Source organism: Carcharodon carcharias, chromosome 11, assembly GCF_017639515.1.
Source record: "Carcharodon carcharias isolate sCarCar2 chromosome 11, sCarCar2.pri, whole genome shotgun sequence".
Classification (NCBI taxonomy): domain Eukaryota; kingdom Metazoa; phylum Chordata; class Chondrichthyes; order Lamniformes; family Lamnidae; genus Carcharodon; species Carcharodon carcharias.
In genome coordinates, this window is record NC_054477.1 from 40,119,612 (window position 1) to 40,141,327 (window position 21,716).

At 38.3% G+C, this 21,716-nt stretch overlaps 1 protein-coding gene across 2 annotated transcripts in view; it reads right to left on the reverse strand.

Annotated features, from left to right (window-relative positions):
• The window catches only part of nbeaa (neurobeachin a), a 1,069,212-nt gene that overhangs the window by 223,547 nt on the left and 823,949 nt on the right, over nucleotides 1-21,716 (reverse strand). For both annotated transcript variants that reach the window (XM_041199054.1, XM_041199053.1), the window contains exons 41-44: nucleotides 10,745-10,862; nucleotides 10,472-10,574; nucleotides 6,763-6,878; nucleotides 4,639-4,751 (exon numbers count right to left, since the gene is read on the reverse strand). In XM_041199054.1, the coding sequence (XP_041054988.1) occupies nucleotides 4,639-4,751; nucleotides 6,763-6,878; nucleotides 10,472-10,574; nucleotides 10,745-10,862 (450 nt within the window). The remainder of the gene's footprint in view (nucleotides 1-4,638; nucleotides 4,752-6,762; nucleotides 6,879-10,471; nucleotides 10,575-10,744; nucleotides 10,863-21,716) is intronic.

Here is a 21,716-nt window from a genome sequence, read left to right on the forward strand (position 1 = left end):
CCGTTAAAGGAACTGGCTGCATGCTGTAGCAAGCCTGATTTTTCTTCTTGAGACCCCAAGCAGGTGCCTGCTTGTAAAAAATAAAGTATTTACTTAAGTATTTATAAACCTTTCACCACCTCATAACATCCCAATGCACTTTACAGCTAATGAAACACTTTTGAAGTGCAGTCACTGCTCTAATACAGGAAACATGGCAACCAATTTGTACACAGCAAGGATCCACAATGCGATGTGACTTGATAATCTGTTTTTAGTGATATTGCTTGAGGGACTATATTGGCCAGGACACCATGGAATAGTCCCCTACTCTTCTTCAAAAGGTGCCATTTTATATCCACCTGAAAGAGCAGATGGGACCTCAGTTTAATCACTCATCCAAAAGACAGCACCTTTAACAGTGCTGCACTCCCTCAGTACTGCTCTGGAATGTCAGCCTGGATTTTGTGTTCAAGTCTCTGGAACAGGACCTGATCCTATAACCTTCTGAAGTGAGACTACAACCACTGAGCCATTGCTGAAATTTACGTTTGGCATCTGCAGTTCACCAGGAAAACGTTAATGAGGCCCAAAACAGTAAGTAGTTCACTCTCGTGATTAATATATTTCGCAGAAGTCCAGATGATATCGTGTCCATTTGGTGCTCACCTGAAAGTCTCCTTCAATACAATACTGTGGCATCACTGCAGTACAGGAAGGGTTAACCTAGACTGCTCTGAATTTATACATCATAAATGCTTAACTGTTGTTTTGTTTCATGCATTTTTATCCCCTTTTCCTTAGAAAATTAAATATTAATGCAATTAAATGGAATAAGAATAAGCCTAATTTTCCATTCTGGGGCAAGTTTAGGCTTTTGTACCCATCCGCTGCTGCAAATCTGACCATCAGTGCTGAATTCACAGCTCCCATTTCCTCATATAATTACTCGTAGCTTGCAGTGTAGTTTGGTTTTGTGCATGGAATCACTTCAATGTGGGATGTGAAAAATGTGAGCAAAATTCAAATTAAAAGTTATTTGCATGCTTAAATTTTTGTGGATAAAAATACTGTTTCAATTTCCAAATTAATTTAAAATATGTCTTGTGAGAGGAAGGGGTGCATTAGGTGCATTTGAAATGCCAGGCAAAAACAAAGGGGTGAATTTTATGCGTTTTGGCAGTGAATGAGGGTTCGGCACAGAACGTGCGGTTTGTTGACTCTTGTCCGGCCTTTTAAAAACGCCGAACAAAGCATCTTGCTGCCAATTAACAGCCACCTAGCAGGAAGCCGGCCAATGAGGAAAGGGAAGGATGGTCAGCTCACCCAATTGGGCCTCTAGGGCAGGACATCCAGGGACTAATTGGGCAGGCCATGAACCGGAAGTTGGTCATGGCCACCCATTTAAAGGCGCCCTGGCATGGGTTGGTGGCAGCTGCACCATAATTACTGGCTTTCAGACCAACACTTTCACCCAGAAGAATGTGAAATCCTTTGAACTATTGGAGCAGCAGCAATTAAGAATTTATTTTTAAATTTTGGTTACTATTGTGTCAGTACTGTCTTACTCAGGTCCCCTTGTCAGGACGGAAAGAATATTTGAGCATTCCTGCCCCATTTCCCTTGTGAATAACAAGTGTTTAGAAAACGGCTCAAATTCTGTCCTTTAACTATCTTTGTTCATAGAGGCTGTAAGGCCACCATATGGCAGAGAGAGGAGCTGTTGAAGGGCCCAGACCAAGGATGTTCTCATGGTTTGGTGATGACTCCCTGTAAGTCTTCCTCAAGGCAGCAAGGAGGACTTTAGTTTAGATCAGTGGGAGGGCTTCATAACTGCTGACAGAAGAGCAGACCACCCAGCTTGACCAAAGCAGTCTCGATGAAGGTTGCAGAGGAAGTCAACAGCCATCAGGTAATTCTAAGGACCTGGTTACAGTGCTGTAAGAGGCTGAAGAGGCTCTCCATCAGATCCTCCTCTGCCAGAGCTTCTCCTCTCTGGAGAGCCAGGTTGTGCAAGGTACAGCAGACCACAACCATGAGTAAGATTCTTGCATGAGCATATTGCAGAGTGCCACCTGATCGAGCCAATTTAAAGCGCATTTTGAACTGACCAATGGTTATTATGGCCTGGTAGATGCCTGGCTATTGTTATGCCTCCTTTCAGGCTCTGTGCATAGATTTCTCACTGTGGTCATTAGCTATTTCTTAAGAGGTTAACCATTACCTCCCAGAAGCCAGCCATTCAAAGGTTCTCAGCCACTGAACATCCGTGGCACCTGAGAGTGCCTAAGTATGTATGCATTGTGACTGCTCCCTGGATACTGTGCACACACCTGCAGAATCCTTTGTCTATGATCATACACAATCTGCACACTGATGGAGTGATATCCTTTTCTATGGAAAAATACCCCTGGCTGTCCAGGTGGTGTTTTTATTGTCACATGTGTTCAACTGATGACTCCTTGTACCTTCAGAAATCCAGCCTTGGCTGCAAAACCTCTGGCTCTTTCTGCTTGAATGGTGTTGTCACTGGTAAATGAGATGCTCTCATGGACATCCCTGAATATGGGATCCATAAAAACATTTATATTGTGATGGACTGCAGGCTGTGAATTAATGCTAAGGTGCCTGGAATGATCCAGTGGCAAACAAACTTAAACTAATATAAGTGATATCCACAGCCATGTTGGGAGCAGTCTGAGCTTGCATTACAGCAAGATGACCTTGCATGAAATTAGTTTGAGCTTTTAGATCATTGATGGAAACTGTTTGTGTGCAATAGAAGCTGAGATATTGGTCATCAGATGTTGCATCATGGCTACGCCCACAAACATGTTGATCCAATTGGCCACCAGATCCATGCTGGAGAGAAGGATCTTCAAGCTCTGTCTGAACCCCTGTTGCAGATTGAAGCCAAACTCCTCTATGTTTCTTGGCATTAAAACCAGGTCTTTTAACACACTTCCCAATGCACCATGCATTTAGCTGTGTATACCCATCAACCCTGTGCTGTAGCCCAGCCCATTGAAGTCCTCACCTCAGTCCTCTGCAGCAGAACCCTTGTGTGACCTTTCCATCCGGCAAGCTGACTGCAGGGCACTTGTACTGAGTGGTTCACCACATATAGTTCCTACCTCTAATCTATCCTCTAAGATACATGCAATGAATACAGTATCAGAAGTGATGGCTTAGATTGTGAAATCAAGAGACGGTATGTCTTCATCATTAGTATCTTCTTGGTCTTCCTCTGTCTCATCTCTGGGGTTCAGAACATGCAAGCATGCCTCTCATCCTCTACTTAGGTGCTGCTGCTTCCAGTTGTGCACCGCCTCTTCCAGCAAGATAGAGGGATATATGTCATTGAGTGTTATGCAATATGGTTGGATGATGTGGCTGTCATGGTTGAACAGCTGACAATGTAGGAAAGCTGTGAGATGTGGGTCAGAGGCTTGCAACAATGCTAAGGGTGTGAGGGTGAGGTGAAATACACGTACTTAGGTAAAAGATCTGACTGACATCGAGATTGTTGGTAGGTGAGTGATGAGTGGGTTGTGAGTTGAGGCTAGCAGTGTAGTTGGTAGGATATGGAATTTGAAGATGCATTCAATGACCTTGACTACTCATGAGGTCATTGAACTTCTTGCAGCAATGCATCCAGATTCCTGGGGTTAAACTTCTGGCTATCTGCCCCCACTGCCTTATCACTGTGAGTCTAGATTGCCTCATGCCCCACTGTGGATGCAGGGCATATTTCCTCCTTCGCACTTCCTCCACCAAGAACTTGAGTGTAGCATTGAAAAATCTTGCAACATGCTCTCTCCGATCGCTGGCCATTGTTCTGTGTTGCTCAGCACTATTCTGAATGATATCAGAACCTTGAACAACCACAATTTACCTTCCTTTAACGAGGTGCAGGTTAGCTTTAAGCATTGGTAGTATCTAATGATATTGGGGCCTCTGCTGATACATGCAGCCAATGTAAAGAACTGTTTGCATGCAGAAATCTTGATCATGAGAAGGCAGCATGAGGACAGAATACTGTTTGCAATACATTGAACAGGCATGGGATAATTGTGCATTGAAACCCCTGCACCCATTTTTGGGGGCTATCCAATTTAGGCCCCTATGTAGTAAGCCATTTTGCCAATCAATGTGCTAAGCTCTTTTAACAAATGTTTTTTGCCTCAGTGTGAAAATCACTTAGCAACCAAATCAATGACGGAAAGAATACTGCATAGAAACACAATTGCTTTCTCCCCACACTAATTTTTATCTTATTAGCCTGAAGTTGCAAGACTAGACTACTGTTTACTCAGTAAATGTTGGTCGTCTTAACTTGGCTGTTGCATTGGTTCAAACAATATCCACCACAGATCTGGCACAAATAACAGCATAAAATATATACACATACATAACAGCCATTAAAATATTAAAATGACCGAAAAAAATTTACCTCATCGAGTCAAAATTAAATTGATTATTTTTCTGCTTTAATACAACGTCAAGCATATTTGGTACAGGTATGAAAACCATACACTGCAGGTTTGTGATTTTCTAATTTAATGAAATCCTTATGGCCTGGGTAAACTGGAGCAGAAATTTAGAATCCCTCTAATGCTCAAGCAGGTTAGCTTTGGAACAGGCACTGTTGAAAGATACCTTTGATAGGTCCCTGAAGTTGCCTGGTAGGGTCAGATCCAGCTCCTCAGACTCGTAGTTCGTAATAACCCAAGGAAACACAGGGTACTGGTTTAAATCATTGTATGTCCGACCTAGCAAGAAAAAGATAATATGCTGAAGAAATGTTTGCAATGTGTTTGTTTTATGAGTGGGAAGTAAAATTATAAACTTGAAAACATAATTGTTAAATGAGTACCTTTAAGTACTATTTTTTACCCATAAAACGCATGATATTGGTGTTACGTAAAAATGTGTTTTAAAGACACTGGAAAAACAAATAATTCCTTAGTATGGCAGAAACTGCACCGAGAAACATCAGGAATCAGAACAATTACTAAATTCTTTTGAATTCATCAAGTCTTAGCACATACTGAGAGAGAAAATAACAGTAGCTATAAATGTTTATGTTCCACTTACTACTTCCTGTACTTGGTCATCTTTTTCCCTTTGTCAAAGCATTTCCTTGAATGTTCTGGCACAAATTCCTCTGAATGAAGCATAGCTATAAAACACGCAGGTCTGCTTGTTTTGTTAAGCATCCTCTGTGTACAAATGGCACACATACTGGGATTTTTTTGTGTTCAGCTGAAACATGAGAAACCCATGACCTCAAGTGACATGGCAGCATCCTCACATTATTCAGCTTGCTGTAAACTCAATCTCGATGGCAATATTTTCTTCACCTTTCAGATATCGATTGGTGCTGCATGGAATATAGAATGAGTTGCTAAAGAATTGTATACTTAATCAAATTTCCAACTGCATTTGTTTCCAGATGTTTTCTGCCACAGGTGGATTTCGTTTCAAATCTGAAATCCATAAGTGTTCTTCACTGTGTCTTTAAAAGCAGTGAGTTTGTCATGAGGGCAAATATCAAGATGGTAGAAATCCAAGCCTGTGGCAATTTTTACAATAATGTTCCTGGTATAAATGTTATTTTTATATATTATGTTCAGATGGCTATTAAACATTTTGAACACACATAAAAAATGGATGACAAAAATTGCAGTAGACATTGTTATCTTTGATTTCATGATTTTAACTCCTCTTGTTCAGGGACTGGCTTAGGTCATTCTAATGAGTTTTCATAACTGCTTTCTTTCACCATTCACAAGATGACATAGGAGATTTGTGGGGATAAGTTTACTTTAAAAACACATTCAAATGGTCAGAAAAGCTTCCCCTATAAAATGGTTAACTTCTGGCACATCGTGTATCTGTAATTAAACTTGTTAATTTTCTCAGATTTTGATAAAACATTTTTTATATCAGTCTATTTCTTAAAATAAGATACAAAACTGCTTGACCAGAAGGCTTAGATAAAACATCACTAAAAACCCAAGTTTTTTAATGTACTTGTCTATAGTATGTTTATGATTGTTATTCCTCCGCTTGTCTGCTTCCTAACACGTAACAGACATTTTGTCATCTTCAGTTCATTAGTAAAGAATTTTTTATGATTTTTCTCCATGTAAGCAGTTCAAGTTACATCTAATTAGATGGCAATAATAAGCTGAACACATGCCGCAACTAAATATATACATAATTAATTCAGCGCAAACTTCAACCACACACACATCAGAAAATAAAACAGTGGAAAATACATTTGTTGTATGGAAACATGTAAAGTACTCTCCCTTTGTTTTACCTTCTGATACAAACACAAAATCTCCTATTTCCATGTATATTTATGTTGTTTTCTATTAATCTGCCACAATTCAAGATGTTGTACTGAACAAAATACTGTGCCATTCTTGTTCTACTGTCTCGTTGCTGTTGTCTGAGTGACAAAGCACTAAAATTACATTTTCTCGTTATTATTTCCAGACACACTCTGAAAATGGTTTGTAGACTCTAATAAAGCTTCAGTTTCAGACAAAGCTGTCAACAAAGGAAATGGCAGAGTGAGACCACAGAATAACCCCAGTAACAATAAATGAATCTACAGTCACTGTGGCAGGTTATGTGTCTCCTGATAAAATTTAATAGGATGGTTTCAGTCTCCATCATGGCCTGCAGCTGGATACCACTGGATAAATGCAAACCATCAAGCCAAACCTTGATATAAAAACATACAAGGAGGACCCAATAGCTACAAAGTACCTGCTACAGTGTTAAGGAACATCAAGTATTCAAAGTTTGAAATTTCCCGCCGTTGCCAACGTTGTGTCATGTTGGAGGATTTAAAAAGCTGTCGAGGACTGGCCAATGATATTCTCCTGTTAGTTCCAAAAAAACAGGGAAGGAGTTGTTATTCATAGTACACATTTGATTTCATCCACAATTACGGTATCAAAAATGAGAAAATATTTACCTCCCTAGGACACCTCAAAAGACTTCTATATTTTTGGAACAGTAAAGCACCTAGTTCTTGCCATCTACCAGATATGCAGCCCGGTTTTTTCTCCTATCATAGCAGTAGAGCTTTCACTGTCCTCTAATATTAAAATGAGAGCTGTATTGAGTAACTAACAACTTGTTTTCTGTTCACACTTTGACAGTTGGGTGTTCTTTCGCTTTTTTTAAAAACAAGAATATTTGTGTTTTTTATGTCTCTTGTAATGAAACTAACCTTTGTAATGAAAAGCTTAAGAACTCAATGAAGTCAAACATCTGAATTTGTCATAGAAAATGAGATTATAAAAGAATGTCATTGCACTAGGTGAAAAATAATTATGAAACATATTGAGAGCTGGTTAATCCGTTTGGTGTACTAATTCATAAGCCTTAAAGAGGATCTTTGCCAACTAATCATGGAATTTTCCAGTGAGATAACAAATATATTAATTTTGAAAAATAACATTAAATAAGCCATTGCACATATATGCTTTTTGCCCAAATGGTGGACACGTCTTGCATACAGTAGCTGTGTATTATAACAACATAAAATAATGCAGGATGAATAAGATGTGTTAAAAGAGTATGACTCATTTTCAAGAAGAATTCTCGAACTTAAGTATTTGTAGAAAAATTGCCCGTCACGTTGAGGCCGATGTCTTGATTGGGGCTTCCATTCTCATGAACCTTATCCTGGATTATTTCTTAAAAATTACACTAACAACCAGTTTAGCAGGGCAAGATATCAAGAACTGTAAAGGACCTAAATTTCCAAAATAAAATAACATTACAATAGGCATAAAGGACTGAATTTTACGGCCCCGTCACGGCAGGGGCAGGGCTTTAAAATGCGGCGAGCCGTTCAAAACTCCATTGACTTCAGTGGGACCATAAAATCCTGCCAGCGTAAAATTCTGCCCAAAGTTACTATCATTGATTTCTGGGGTGACTAGTTTGAAGCCAGTAAATAAATTGAATGTGATAATTCTAACCAATTTGATCTTTCTTGATGCTTTAGAAACTAGGTTTGAATAAATATTGCGCTTCTCAACATGCACAGGAGGCTAGGACCCCAATATTTCATGATTGCCATAAACAAAATCCATTAGTCAGTTTAGTTGCTGTAATTAACAACTGTAAAAACCTGCAAATATTTCGGATAACAAACTAGGGAGACAACATTTTAGAATGTATTAACGTCTGAGATGTTGCTAACTGAATAGCAAATATTTACCGATATTGCGTTGCATAGTCCAATGAACTAGTCATTAAAATATCAGAACTAGTTGACGAATTGATCAGCAACAAATACATCATTATACGTTTTCATGGAAATTGGATCTATCAGAAGATCGACACCATATACTGAAACTGGTGAAAATCTATAGCAGATTATTGCAGTTATTTAGTACTTACAACAAGTAATACATTTTAAATGAAAACAGCCCTTGAAATTCTGATCCATATTTTGAAAGGAAGCAATTATAAGGAAACTTTTACTTAAGTTTAGCACAAGTCTATTTTAAGTTTTTGGAATGGAGAATTAAGGGAGGTAGAATAATTCATTATTGCAAGCCTAAACTATAATTACCAATAATAATGGAGGTTCTTAGTTTATAGCCTTGTGAATGCATAAGGGACAGGTGGTTTTGATAAGCAAATATAACTTCACACAGCATCTCATTTTACCCGAAACAACTGCTAAGATGTTCTAACACAGCCGTAAAAGGTAAAATTGATGATAATAAAACAAAAATTGTACTGAAATGGAGGTGTATGATGGTTCCTGCACATTTTGGAGAATCCTATTTCTGCACAACTTAGAAGCTTCTATGTAAACTTTAAGTTTGGAATAAAAATGGTGATACTGTAAAGAATGAGAACTGCTATTGGCCTCAACTGTCATAATGAGTATTGCTGACTGGGTAGTTTGTTTACGTCAGCAATTTATTTGTTTCAGGCTATAGATTTATAATGAATTATTGAAGTAAAAAGCAATTGACAACAGACAGCTATTATAGGGAAAATCTAATTTTAAGTTCCATATTTTACTAAGTTGCAGAGTTATTAAAAATATGAAGGATAAGCAAAGTAAATGAAAAATGAAAACACCTATTTTGTCTTATGAATGATAACCTAATTGTTCTTAGTTAGTGACAGCGAGAAGAAATGCTACTTCAAACTTCACAGTGGATAACAAGTATCAGTATGAGTGCAGATTTGTTTATCCTTCCTCTTCTTTTCCATGTTTAAGATTACAACTTTATATAATTTATATAAATGGTACAATTATTGTGCAAAGTAAACATGTTGCTACTCTGTAGGCTACAGTGCACAGTCACTGCTGTTAAACAACCTGCAGCAGTTCTCATTTATCAAGCTTTCTCAAGGTGTGATATGCAATTACCCTGTTTCATTATTCAGTGTGATACCATAGTGATGATGAATAGACAAAAGTCAACAAATCCAACATGTTAAGTCTTGTAGGGAAATCACTGATTAGCACACATCATTTTACCTATAGCTAATGGTTTTTTAAACCACCAAAACAGTGAAACTTCTAACATTACATTTCAATAATAAATATACATTTATGGTCAAGTAACCCCCACCCCCCCCACCGAGCCCACTGCCCTCCTACTGCCCCAACTCATACTCAACAAAAACAACTAGTAATTTTTAAAAGGTGCAATACATTACTTATTGAAAGAATAATACTTAAAACTTTAAATTCTGGATATATATCATCAATTTTATTATTATATCATTGTTGTTTCTCTGCTGTAATTGGACTGTTTCACTGATGATGTCATGGGCTGACTCTCACAAATACTCCTCCACATTGTGGATTTAACTCACATTATCCGTCATCCTATGCAGAACCGCTTATGTTATCATGAGAAAGCAACATTGCAATAAAAGCATAGATTTAAGATTTTGAATACTGGAGTTTAAATAAGAGATTCATGAAAAGAACCAGTGTTAATTCTCTATGGATTACTAAAATTGGTTGCTTGACCCACATATTGGAATAGCACATATTGGAATATTAATGGTTACAACAGATTTTATGTAGGTATTCTATATATTGCAGAAGCTCAATCTATCTGGTTTGTTAAAATATACAGGAACTCCAAACATAATCACTTTCAATTAGATATACTTGTACATAGCATGCAACAAGTTATGAGTTACAGGATAGATGGCTAAATAGACTTTTCTCAGTGTTTTCTTATGATTTTGAGATGTTAATATTGGGTAGTGAGAATACACTAAGGAATAATTTTACAAATATAGGTAGGTGAGCTAATATTTTACAAATGGTTGTTGGTAAAAAATATTAGACAAAGTGATTTGCTATGCATTGTATCATTACAAAGGCTGTTCTGGGTTAAAATAACTTTTAATTTAGGAATACTGGATTTGAGATGAAAAATTGGGAGAAATTTTGTATAAAGACATTCATACTGAATACCTGGCCTGTGGCAAACCATAACTAGTGCCAACTCCAACACGAGGTAAACTATATACAACCTTCTTCACTGTAGCTTGGTCTGGGAAATTGAACATAACAGAAGCTGCAGAAAACATCAGAAAAATATAATTTTAATATATGTTATATAAAAATATAATTTTGTGATGCAATAAAGAACTATCTTTTTCTTATTTCAAGCACGTTTTTATGACAACATCTAGGTTTGCATTTATATCACTTTCAAACAGAAAATTGATTTCTAACAGCACATACTTCTATTAGCCATGAAAACTTCCAAAGCAGTGCTCTGGAGGAGATAACGTCTGGAAAACACAGCCCGTATCTCGCTGAACATCCATTTTCCATGTAAACCTTCAGTGTAAGCAAGGACCTGAAATTTGAAAATATATTCATTTTGTTTAGTTAAAACACAGTAAAACAAGTGTTTTACCCATCTAAAGAATTAAGGATGCAACTGTGAGGATATTCCTTTATTTTAGGTTCATGTTTATGCAAGAAATAACAAATGTTAGATCTGCAACAATTTCCATTAGGCACCTTAACTTTCCTATTAATTTTGAAGTAACGTTAAGGAATGTCTGAAGAGTTTTTGAAAAAATTGGTTCTTGGAAAGTATAAACCTAATTTTGTTTAAGAAAGCTAATCAATCTATTTGTGATTGCTGGTGTATGTTAAGAGGCAAGGATGTGCACTCAGTTGCTCTGTTAGTTTTGGAACACAGCCTAAATACACTTACATAACGTAACACGATTATAAACACATTCACTGTTAAAGTAAGTTATTGTTTCTGGATAAATCTCAAACGGCTTTAAATGACTTTATTTAAGAACACAAAACTTCCTTACTGTCAAAGGTTTATTTTTTTGCAAGATTTTTAATATGCGGTTTTTCTAAGGTACATTTTTTCTGTGCAAACATTTTAAATGAATGCAATGCTTATATTTATCTACCACAATGAAAAACAGTTATGAAATATACACAACACTCGGCCAAATGTTATGTTTACGATGTCTGGAGAAAGGATTCAGAAATAAAATTGTAATTCTCAAAGGGATAATAAGTGTGGTAGAATTTTTGCCCCTTTTGTGTTCTTAAGAAAATTTGTACTAAGAATACCACAGAGGATTTGCTGATGTATAGAAAAAGATGAAAGGAGCCTTTTCCTTTTCACAAAAGACACATCAGAACTATCAAGACACATTTTCCTATTTAAACACAGATTGGTTTTGCTTTTCAGTTCTAAATGTCATATTTTTTTTAAAAAAAAACAAACCAGAATTGCTTTTAATGTTATTTGGTTACCAAATAATCTTAATTGTTACATTGGTACAGGTTAAAGGCAGCCTGCCTTTTGAGTAAAAAAAATCAAGTGGGCTTTAGCTGACAAGTGAAAATAATCCTTCTCCATTCTCTGTTTTCCCACCCTTACTTACAAAGAAGGACCCAATTGACAGCTTTCCGTGCATCTCAGGTCAGCTTCATGCTTTTCAAACTTAATCAAGGAGGTGTTAAAAAAAATGAAAGTCCCTCAACCTTCGCATATGGTAGAAGGCAGAGAAATGTTGGAAGTGAAGTGAGATGTTCCACAGGGGAAGGTTAAGGCTGATGCTAATGCTCATTTAAAATGGTGACAGTCAGTAGTACTGAAGTCTAGCTAGGCTGGTTTAATTTCTCCCTGGAATAGCTCTTTCCTGACCTTATGCAGCACATCAAAGTCTCTTGAGCTCAATTAAAATTGGATTATGTTGAAATGCTCTATCTATGGGACTTTATGCTCACTAACACTTTTCTCTCAGTAATACTCCAGATGACAGTTACTCATCCCAATTTAAACAGTTGTCATAGAGACCATGAACTAAAGAAATGGCAGCCAACAATAAGGTGAAAGGTAAGCTCCGCCATCTCATGAATGAATAAAATGCTCGATATCCCATCACAATGGTCTCAACCACAGCAGCAGCTTGGATTTAGAATCAAAGTCAGCATAATGCATGAGGTGTGAGCTTCAGGGAAACTTAAGCAAAACATGTCAAAAGATTTTAAAATATTGCAAAATAAAAATTGCTAAAACAACATGGCTTTGGTTAATACCAACAAGGGGCCTTACAGAGTTAGTTCATAGTTGCTGTGATGAAGTACAGCCCTCATTTTAGCCCAGCTGTAGAAAATGCCATCTAATGAATCTGTCTGGGACGGCTCTCCTTGTCCTGTCAGGCATGTCAGGAAATGACAAGCACTGGGGACAGGCCGCCTCCAGTCATAGACAGGCCTGCCAGCTGGAGACTTCAGCCCCAATCTAATCGCAGCACCAGAAAATAACATTCAGGTTTCAGCTTGTCAAGATGGTTTGGGAAGATGGCTGAAAAGCTTTTTGTTTCAATTACAGATGAAATTTGCACACAGTAATTAAAAGATACTCCTAGCAGATGAGTTTCATGCTGTTTAATATAACCAAAAAACGCATGGTGGTAATGTAAATCAAAAAAACGACAAGCAGCAATAAGGCCAAGACCATTCTTTCTTGGCCTATTTTTTAAAAAATGCTATCATTTCAGAAATCACTTTAAGGCAGTGCATATATTAAGCAAAATTCATTGTCATTATAAAAGGTAACATCAGCCATGTTACAAACATCTTCAGGATAATGAATGTAGCCTCATCATTAAATTATACATCTGCACACGTTCCTGTAGCCATGTTGTTTGATTCATTTCACTCATCTAGGAGCAAGGCAAGCTTTGGCCTCTTGACCTCAATTTTTACTCAAAGAAACAAATTTCTTTTTTGCAAACTAACTCAATTTTTCACACGTCAACCTTTAGCCTAGCTTTAAAAAATTAATCTCATTTCCATTCCCTTACATATAGATATTTGCTGCATCTAAAGTTACTTAAAAATGTGAACTCATTAGGATCTGCCCTTTACAACAATATTAAAGTCAGCTCTGAAAATACATTATCACTATTTACTTCCGAAAGAGGTGAAACTCATTCCTTTGCTTGAGAGATTAATCTACAAGGTTTGCATTCTTAATCTTCTTAATAATCTTTAAGGCATGCAAAATTTGTTCTGTACCAAAATATTTAGCTAGATTGAAATTTTCATATTATATCAACAATCTGAATTAAGAAACACTACAATTAAATAAGTGCAATCAATTCTGCTTGAGATTTAGAATTTGAAATGGGCAGCAATCCATCACTTCAAATGTAACACAATAGAAAGTAAATTGGTCTTTTGAAGACAGTAAAGGTTTTCAAACTATGGTGTGTAACAAGATGGTCAGGCGTGTCGTTTTAAAACAATACTAATTTTAGTGATCCCAGAATGTTTAAAACCATACTTATTCTAAATTATTAGATTTGATTTTTAGTTCAGATTTTGAGTGCCCCTATACTGGATAGCACATTCAAGTATGTTTTGAAATGTAGTCTGAATGCAACCAAAATAAATATTTTTGTGATTTTTCTACCCTTGTTGAAAACCATTCCTTTTCTTGGTTGATTTCTCTTGGACTACATACACTGCTATTATTATTCTTCTTCCAACTATCTTTGTAATTAGGTAAAAAGAAATGTAAAATTGAATTGCATTTTAAATCAACACCACTAAATGACCAGGTATCTGGTCATTTATCTCATTGTAATTTGTGGGATCTTGCTGTATGCAAATTGGCTGCCTTATTTACCTATATTGCATCAGTCATAAATTAACTAATTTGTGAGATGTCCTGAAGATGTGAAAAATGCTATTTAATCACATGTTCTTTCTTTAATATGCTTACATACTCCTCATAATTACATTTGGCTACCAATGAGAACAGAAATCTCATTCATGAGGCCCACAGAGGCCATTCATGTTCTTTAAGAAAAATTCATACTTCTTTATCAAAATCAGTAGGAATTGGCTCCTGCTGAGCTTTGATTTCTATAGTCACCTCTGGTATATAATCCAAATGGTGCTCATCAGGTGTGAGTTCAGGCAAGAGTTATTGGCAGCTTATTGGGAGCACCACAACTAAGCCCAATACTGTTCTCACCCAACTTCCACAGGAACACTTTCTTCCTGCCAAAAATATAGAAGTGGCAACCCTAGCTAATTTCCCACCACCCAAACACCTCATGGTTAAGGTTCAATACAGTCAATTATTTATCTCAAGGTTTGATGTGAATCTTTCCCTAGTTGCCTGAATAGGTGTTAATTACTGTGGCAGGAAGCTGGTTTAGCAATTTGGGTGTGAGTTGCTAACCCACTATAAAAGCAGACAGATTTTACTACTGTGTAGAGTGTAGGAATGCCGAGTGAGTGAGGACAGATTGTTCTGAGGCATGAGTGCTAACTTAAAAATTTGGTGCAGATAGCAACTCGGTGCAGAGTAGGGAAGGAGATGTTGCTTTTTACACATTTTTGCAGCCTCCAGTAACTGAGGAGTGTTTAAAGGCATTAAATAGGTGAGCAGGTAGGTGATTGGTTATTGAGTTTTTAAGATTTTATCCCTCTAAACAGGGGCAGTAAAACCAGTTTTGGGGAGATATGAGTATTGCATTAAATTTATAACTTAACTAGTTAATGTACTACAGATAACTGTTGAGTGATATTTCTAAACTTGAAACCTAATAAAACACAATAAAGGTGTGTTGCAGCTGTAGCATGTCAGACCTGTTGGACACCTGCATGATCCACAGCAATCACAGCTGAAATAAGTCTCTGCAGCCCAAAGACTCTGTGTTGACGAGTTGGAGTCTGATATTTGGATACTGCAATGCATCAAGGAGGGGGAAAATTACCTAGACACTTTGTTCCAGGAGGCAGTCACACCCCTTGGGCTAGGAACTTCTGATTTGGTCCAAAGTCAGGAAAAGGAGACTGTGAATGAGACAAGTATGGGGACCCAGAAGGTAGCAATGGAGAAGCCTTAACCCTTGCAATTATCCAAAAGGTTCGATGTTCTTGCAGCGTGCATGGACGAGAGCAGGGACTGCAGAGGGGATGAGCAAATTGATCACAGAGGCATGGTGAAGGGAGTCATTCAAGTGGGGGGAGTAAAGGAATATAGATTTAGTGAAGGGCATATAGATAAGGGGATGGATAGTGTTCTCTACAACTGAAAGCACGAGTCCCTAGGGCTATGTTGCCTGCCCAGTACCAGGTTTAAAGACATCTGCACGGGGCTGGACAGGAAGTTAGAGTGAGAGGGGAAGGGTCGAGTTGTCATAGTCCACATGGGTACTAACGACATAGGTAGGACTAGGAAAGATGTTCTGCTGTGGGAGTATGAACATCCAGGGACTAAATCAAAAGGCAGAACTATGAAGGTAATTATTTTTGGATTACTACCTGAATCATGAGCAAATTGGCATAGAGTAAATAAAAGATCAGAGAGTTGAATGTGTGGCTCAAAGATTGGTGTGGGAGAAATGGGTTTCGATTCATGGGGCATTGGCAGCAGTACTCGGAGAAGGGGGAGCTGTACTGTTGGGACAGCCTTCACCTGAAGCATGCTGGGACCAGTGTACTGGTGAATCATTTAACTAGGGCAGTAGGGAAGGCTTAGAAAGAAGAGTGGGGGCGAGAGTTCAGGTGAGGGGAAACTTGGAAAGTTAAAGAGAAAGGACAAGGCAATAATGCAGGGTAGCAATGTGGATAATAACTAGTGTGTGACAGGAAGGCACAGGGCATACAAACAACAAATAAGATCAGAGTAGAGAATAATAGTAAAAAAGACAGCAGGAAAAGCTCTTTATCTGAATGCGTGATCCATTCATAACAAGGTGCATAAATGATAGCAAAAATTGAAATGAATCAGTATTATAACTATTACACAGATGTAGTGGCAAAGTGATCATGGCTTGGACCTGAATATTCAAGCGTATTTACATTTTGGAAGGACAGGAAGAAAGGGAAAGGAGGTGAAGTGGGTCTGTTAGTAAAGGATGAGATCAATACAGTAGTGAGAAATGATCTTGGTTTAGAAGATCAAAATGTAGAATCAGTTTGGATGGAGATAAGAAATATCAAAGGAAATAAAGTCACTTGTAGGAGTTGTTTATTGGTCTCCTGATGATAGCTAAACTGTAGGACAGGGTATAAATCAATAAATTCTGGGGGTTTATAAGAAGGGCACTGCAATAATCATGGGAGATTTTATTTTCATAGAAATTGGACAAATCAAATTGGCAAGAAGTAGCCTGGAGGATGAGTTAAAAGAATATATTTCGGAAATTTTCTTAGAACAACATGTTCTGGAACCAACCAGGCAACAGGCTATTTTGGACCTAGTAATGTACAATGAGCCAAATTAATAAATGGCCTCATAGTAAAGGCCATAATAAAATTTCACATTCATATTGAGGATGAGAAATGTGGGTCTGAAACTAGTGTCTTAGACTTAAATAAAGGCAATTACAAGGGCATGAAGATAGAGTTGACTAAGCGGAATGAGAAAATAGGTTAAAGGTAAGACAGTAGAGAAGTAGTGGCAGACATTTAAGGAAATATTTCATAGCTCCTAATAAAGATATATTCCGTTGGGAAAGAAAGACTCTACGAGAAGACGGCACCATCTGTGGCTAACCAAGAAAGTTAAGGATGGTATAGAAGAAATTGGGAGTATGAGAGAAAACTAGGAAGAAATACGGAAACAGACAGTAAAAGTTTCTATAAGTATATAAAAATGAAGCAAGTAGTCAAAATGAGCATCGGTCCCTTAGAGGGTGAGACTGGGAAAAATGGGAAACAAAAAAATGGCAGAGACTTTGAACAAATTTTTATCTGTCTTCACAGTAGAAGATACAAAAAATCCCAAGAATAGTAGGAAAATGAGGGGAAAAGGGAGGAAGGAAATAACAATCATAATTACTAGAGAAAAAGTACTAGGAAAACTAATAGGTCTAATGATTGACAGGTCTCCTGGACCTGATATCTTTATTCCTACAGTCTGAAAGGGAGTGGCTGTATTGGTTGTAATCTTCAAAATTCCCTAGATTCTGGAAAGGTCCCAGAGGATTGGAAAACTGTATCTCTATTCAAATAATGAAGAAGACAGAAAGGAGGGAACTATGAAATAGTTAATCTAATATCTATCATTAGGAAAATGTTAGAATCCATTATTAAGGAGATAGTAGCAGAACATTTAGAAAATCATATCAAGCAGAGTCAACATGGTTTTGTGAAAGGGAAACTGTGTTGGACAATTTTATTAGAATTCTTTGAAGAAGAATACGCAGAGTGAATAAAGGGGAACCAGTAGATGTAGTGTATTTGGATTTCAAAAAGGCATTTGATAAGGTGCCACATACATATAAATATATTAACTAGCCACTTGGCCCCTCAAGCCCACGACGCCATTCAATAAGATCACGGCTGATCTAATTGTAATCTCAACTCCACATTCCTCCTACCCCCAATAACCTTTCACCCTTTGCTTATCAATAATCTATCTAGCTCTGCCTTAAAAAATATTCAAAGACTCTGCTTTCAGTGCCTTTTGAGGAAGAGAGTTCCAAACACTCATGACACTCAGAGAAAAACATTCTTCTGCTCTCTCTTAAATGGCTGACCCCTGATTATAAAACAGTGACCCCTAGTACTAGATTCTCCCACAAGAGGAATCATCCTTTCCACATCCATCTTGTCAAGACCCCTCAGGATCTTATATGGTTCAATCAAGTTGCCTCTTACTCTTCTAAACTCCAGTGAATACAAGCCTAGCCTGTCCAACCTTTCCTCATAAGACAAGCCACATAAAAGTTTAATGCTCAAAAACATCCAAAGAATAGAAGAAAAATGGGGGGGGGCAAAAAGGGGGAAGGAACCAACAATCATGATCACTAGAGAAAAAGTACTAGGAAAACTAATAGGACTAAAGGTTGACAAGCTGCCTAGGCCTGATATCTTTATTCCTACAGTCTGAAAGGAAGTGGCTGCATCGGTTGTAATCTTCAAAATTGTCTAGATTCTGGAAAGGTCCCAGAGGATTGGAATAATGAAGAAGGCAGAAAGGAGGGAACTATGGGCTAGTTAATCTAATATCTATCATTGGGAAAATGTTAAAATCCATTATTAAGGAGGTAGTAGCAAGACATATAGAATGTGTTCATTGTGTGAGAGATGTACTAGCATTGATAGAGGGTTGGTTAACGAACAGGAAACAGGGGGTTGGGACAAATGGATCACTTTCAGGTTGGCAAATTGTAATTAGTGGAGTGCCACAAGGAGCAGTGCTGGGGCCTCAACTATTTACAATCTATATAAATGACTTGGATATCAGGGCCTACTGTATTGTAGCCAAATTTGCTGATGATACAATATAGGTAGGAAAGCAAGTTACAAGAATCTGCAAAGGGATATAAATAGGTTATGAAATGGACCTCTGAAATGGCCTAGCAAGCCATTAAGTTCAAGGGCAATTAGGAATGGGCAACAAATGCTGGTTTTGCCAATGATGCCCACATCCCACATGAAAAAAAAGCAGGCAAAAATTTGGAAAATGGAGTATTATGTAGGAAAATGTGAAGATGTCCACTTTGGCAGGAAGAAAAGAGAATTAGAAAATTATTTCAATAGAGAGACTGCAGAATGCTGCAGTACAGAGGGATCTGGGTGTCCTTGTACAATAATCACAAAAAGTTAGCATGTAGGTACAGCAAATAATTAGGAAGGAAAATGCAATGTTGGCCTATATTACAAGGGAGAATGGAGTATTAAATTAGGGAAGTATTGCTACAACTGTACAGGGCACTGATGAAACCACACCCAGAGTACTGTGTACAGTTTCAGTTTTCTTACTTAACCAGTGCAATGGAAGCAACCTTTCTGAGGAAAGGTTGAGCAAGTTGAGCATATACTCATTGGAATTTAGAAGAATGAGAGATGATCTTATTGAAACATGTAATATTCTGAGGGGCTTGACAGGATAGATGCTGTCTTGCTTTCCTAATCTGGAGCTAGGAGCATAGTTTAAAAATTAGCGGCCTCCCATTTAAGATGAAAGTGAGGAAGAATTTCTTCTCTGAGTGTCATCAGTCTTTGAAATTCTCTTCCACAGATAGCAGTTGTGGCTGGGTCATTGAACACATTCAAGGCTGAGTTAGACAGAATTTTGATTGCTAAGGGAGTTGAGGGTGATGGGAGACAGTCAGAAAAGTGGAGATAAGGCTACAATCATATCAGCCATGATCTTATCGAAAGGTAGACCAGGCTCCATGAACCAAATGGTCTACTGCTGCTGCTATTATGATCTTATGGAAGTCAATTTAAATATAAATATTTTTTTAAGTATCAAAAAATGTCAATACAAAGCATATTAAAGCACGAGTACAACACCATTGGGTTTACACCTCAGAATTCACACACAGAGTTAAGGCTATTTTAAATTTATTACATAAACATAGTAAAGCATTACCATTGATAAAATACTTTTTGTTAATTAGTGGATGCTAGTGTTCTCAGATGCAGTTTCAGTGGCATATGAATGAGAACTGAGAATATGAAATGTGCTCTGGAAATGTATACTTAATAATGATATTTGAGGGAGGAGTTACATGGGTGTTAACGTGGTAATTTTCAACTTCACTGCCTGGATGGTAAACTGGCAGAGTGGCTCATCCACCCATTGTATAACCAGCCTAAATGTTGTTCCACTGAATTCAGTGTTTTAGTGCTTAGTCCAAGTTAATGTGTGAAAGAATCTTACAATAGACTTAAACGTGGGCATAAATAACATAGATTAAGATGTGGTAGAGTATGTGCAATTTGGCACTTACCTAGCCAGCATCGTGCCTCCCACACGATCAAGGCCCCAGTAGACTGGATATCCCATCCCCAAAAGTTGCCAGCCAATTGGAGTTCGGCTATTCTCCATTACTGGCAGCGCTACCGGGAGCAGTGACTGCAGTCATTAATGCTCTGAGGCTTTCAAAAGGGACCATCACTGGATCCCGGAGACAGGTTAGGTGGGCCAGGGTGAGAGTCGCCAGTGAGGTAGGGGGAGGGGGTCAGAGGCAAGGGCAAGGGTATGGCTTTCAGCATCCCACCCCGCCACCAATTCCCATTACCAGATCCCTTAATCGGCAGAAATGCTTGTCAGCAAGCCCACCCCTCCCCAGTAGGCCGCTGGCAAACCCAGCAGGGATTGGTCTCAGCCCGGTTCATCCCGGTCCATTACTGGTGCCTGTGTCCTATAAAATGGAACCACTTTTTCCACATCTTCAGCCACGTAATCTGCTTATCCCTATGTTAGTTTGCATGTGGCTTGGATAATAATCAAGCAATTATAACCCTTGAGGTTCTGTTCTTTAATTTATCTCCTAGTTCCTGGTACTCCCCAGGCAGGACCGCTTGCCTCCTCTTTCCTAAATTGTTGGTTCCAACACTGAGCACAACAACAGGATCCTTCCCATCCCTCTCCAATATCCTGTCAAGCCTGTTCGAGATGTCCCTCGCCCTGGCACAAGGTAGGCAACATACCACGTATGACGCTTGATCCTTTTTACAAAGGATACCATCTGTCTTCCTAATTATTGAACCCCCTACAAATACCACATTATGTTTCATCTCATCTTCCTACCCCTTCTACTCCATTTGGATAACCTTCTGTTCCAAGGTACCATGGACAGCAGACTGGTTGATATTCATCATTGAGCCTGTTGAATAGGATCAGTTTCTGCAGATCCTCACTCTCATTCACGGGATGTGGGCTTCGCTGGCTGGGCCAGCATTTATTGCCCATCCCTAGTTGCCCTTGAGAAGGTGGTGGTGAGCTTCCTTCTTGAACTGCTGAAGTCCATGTGGTGTAGGTACACCCACAGTGCTGTTAGGAAGGGAGTTCCAGGATCCTGACCCAGCCACAGTGAAGGAACGGAGATATATTTCTAAGTCAGGACGGTGAGTGACTTGGCGGTGAACTTCCAAGTGGTTCCCATTTATCTGCTGCTCTTGTACTTCTAGGTGGTAGGTTTCGAAGGTGCTGTTGAAGGAGCCTGGGTGAATTCCTGCAGTGCATCTTGTAGATGGTACACACTGCTGCTACTGTGTGTCTGTGTTGGAGGGAGTGAATGTCTGTGGATGTGGTGCCAATCAAGCGGACTGCTTTGTCCTGGATGGTGTCCAGCTCCTTCAGTGTTGTAGGAGCTGTACTCATCCAGGCAAGTGGAGAGTATTGCATCACATTCCTGACTTGTGCCTTGAAGATGGTGGACAGGCTTTGAGGAGTCAGGAGGTGAGT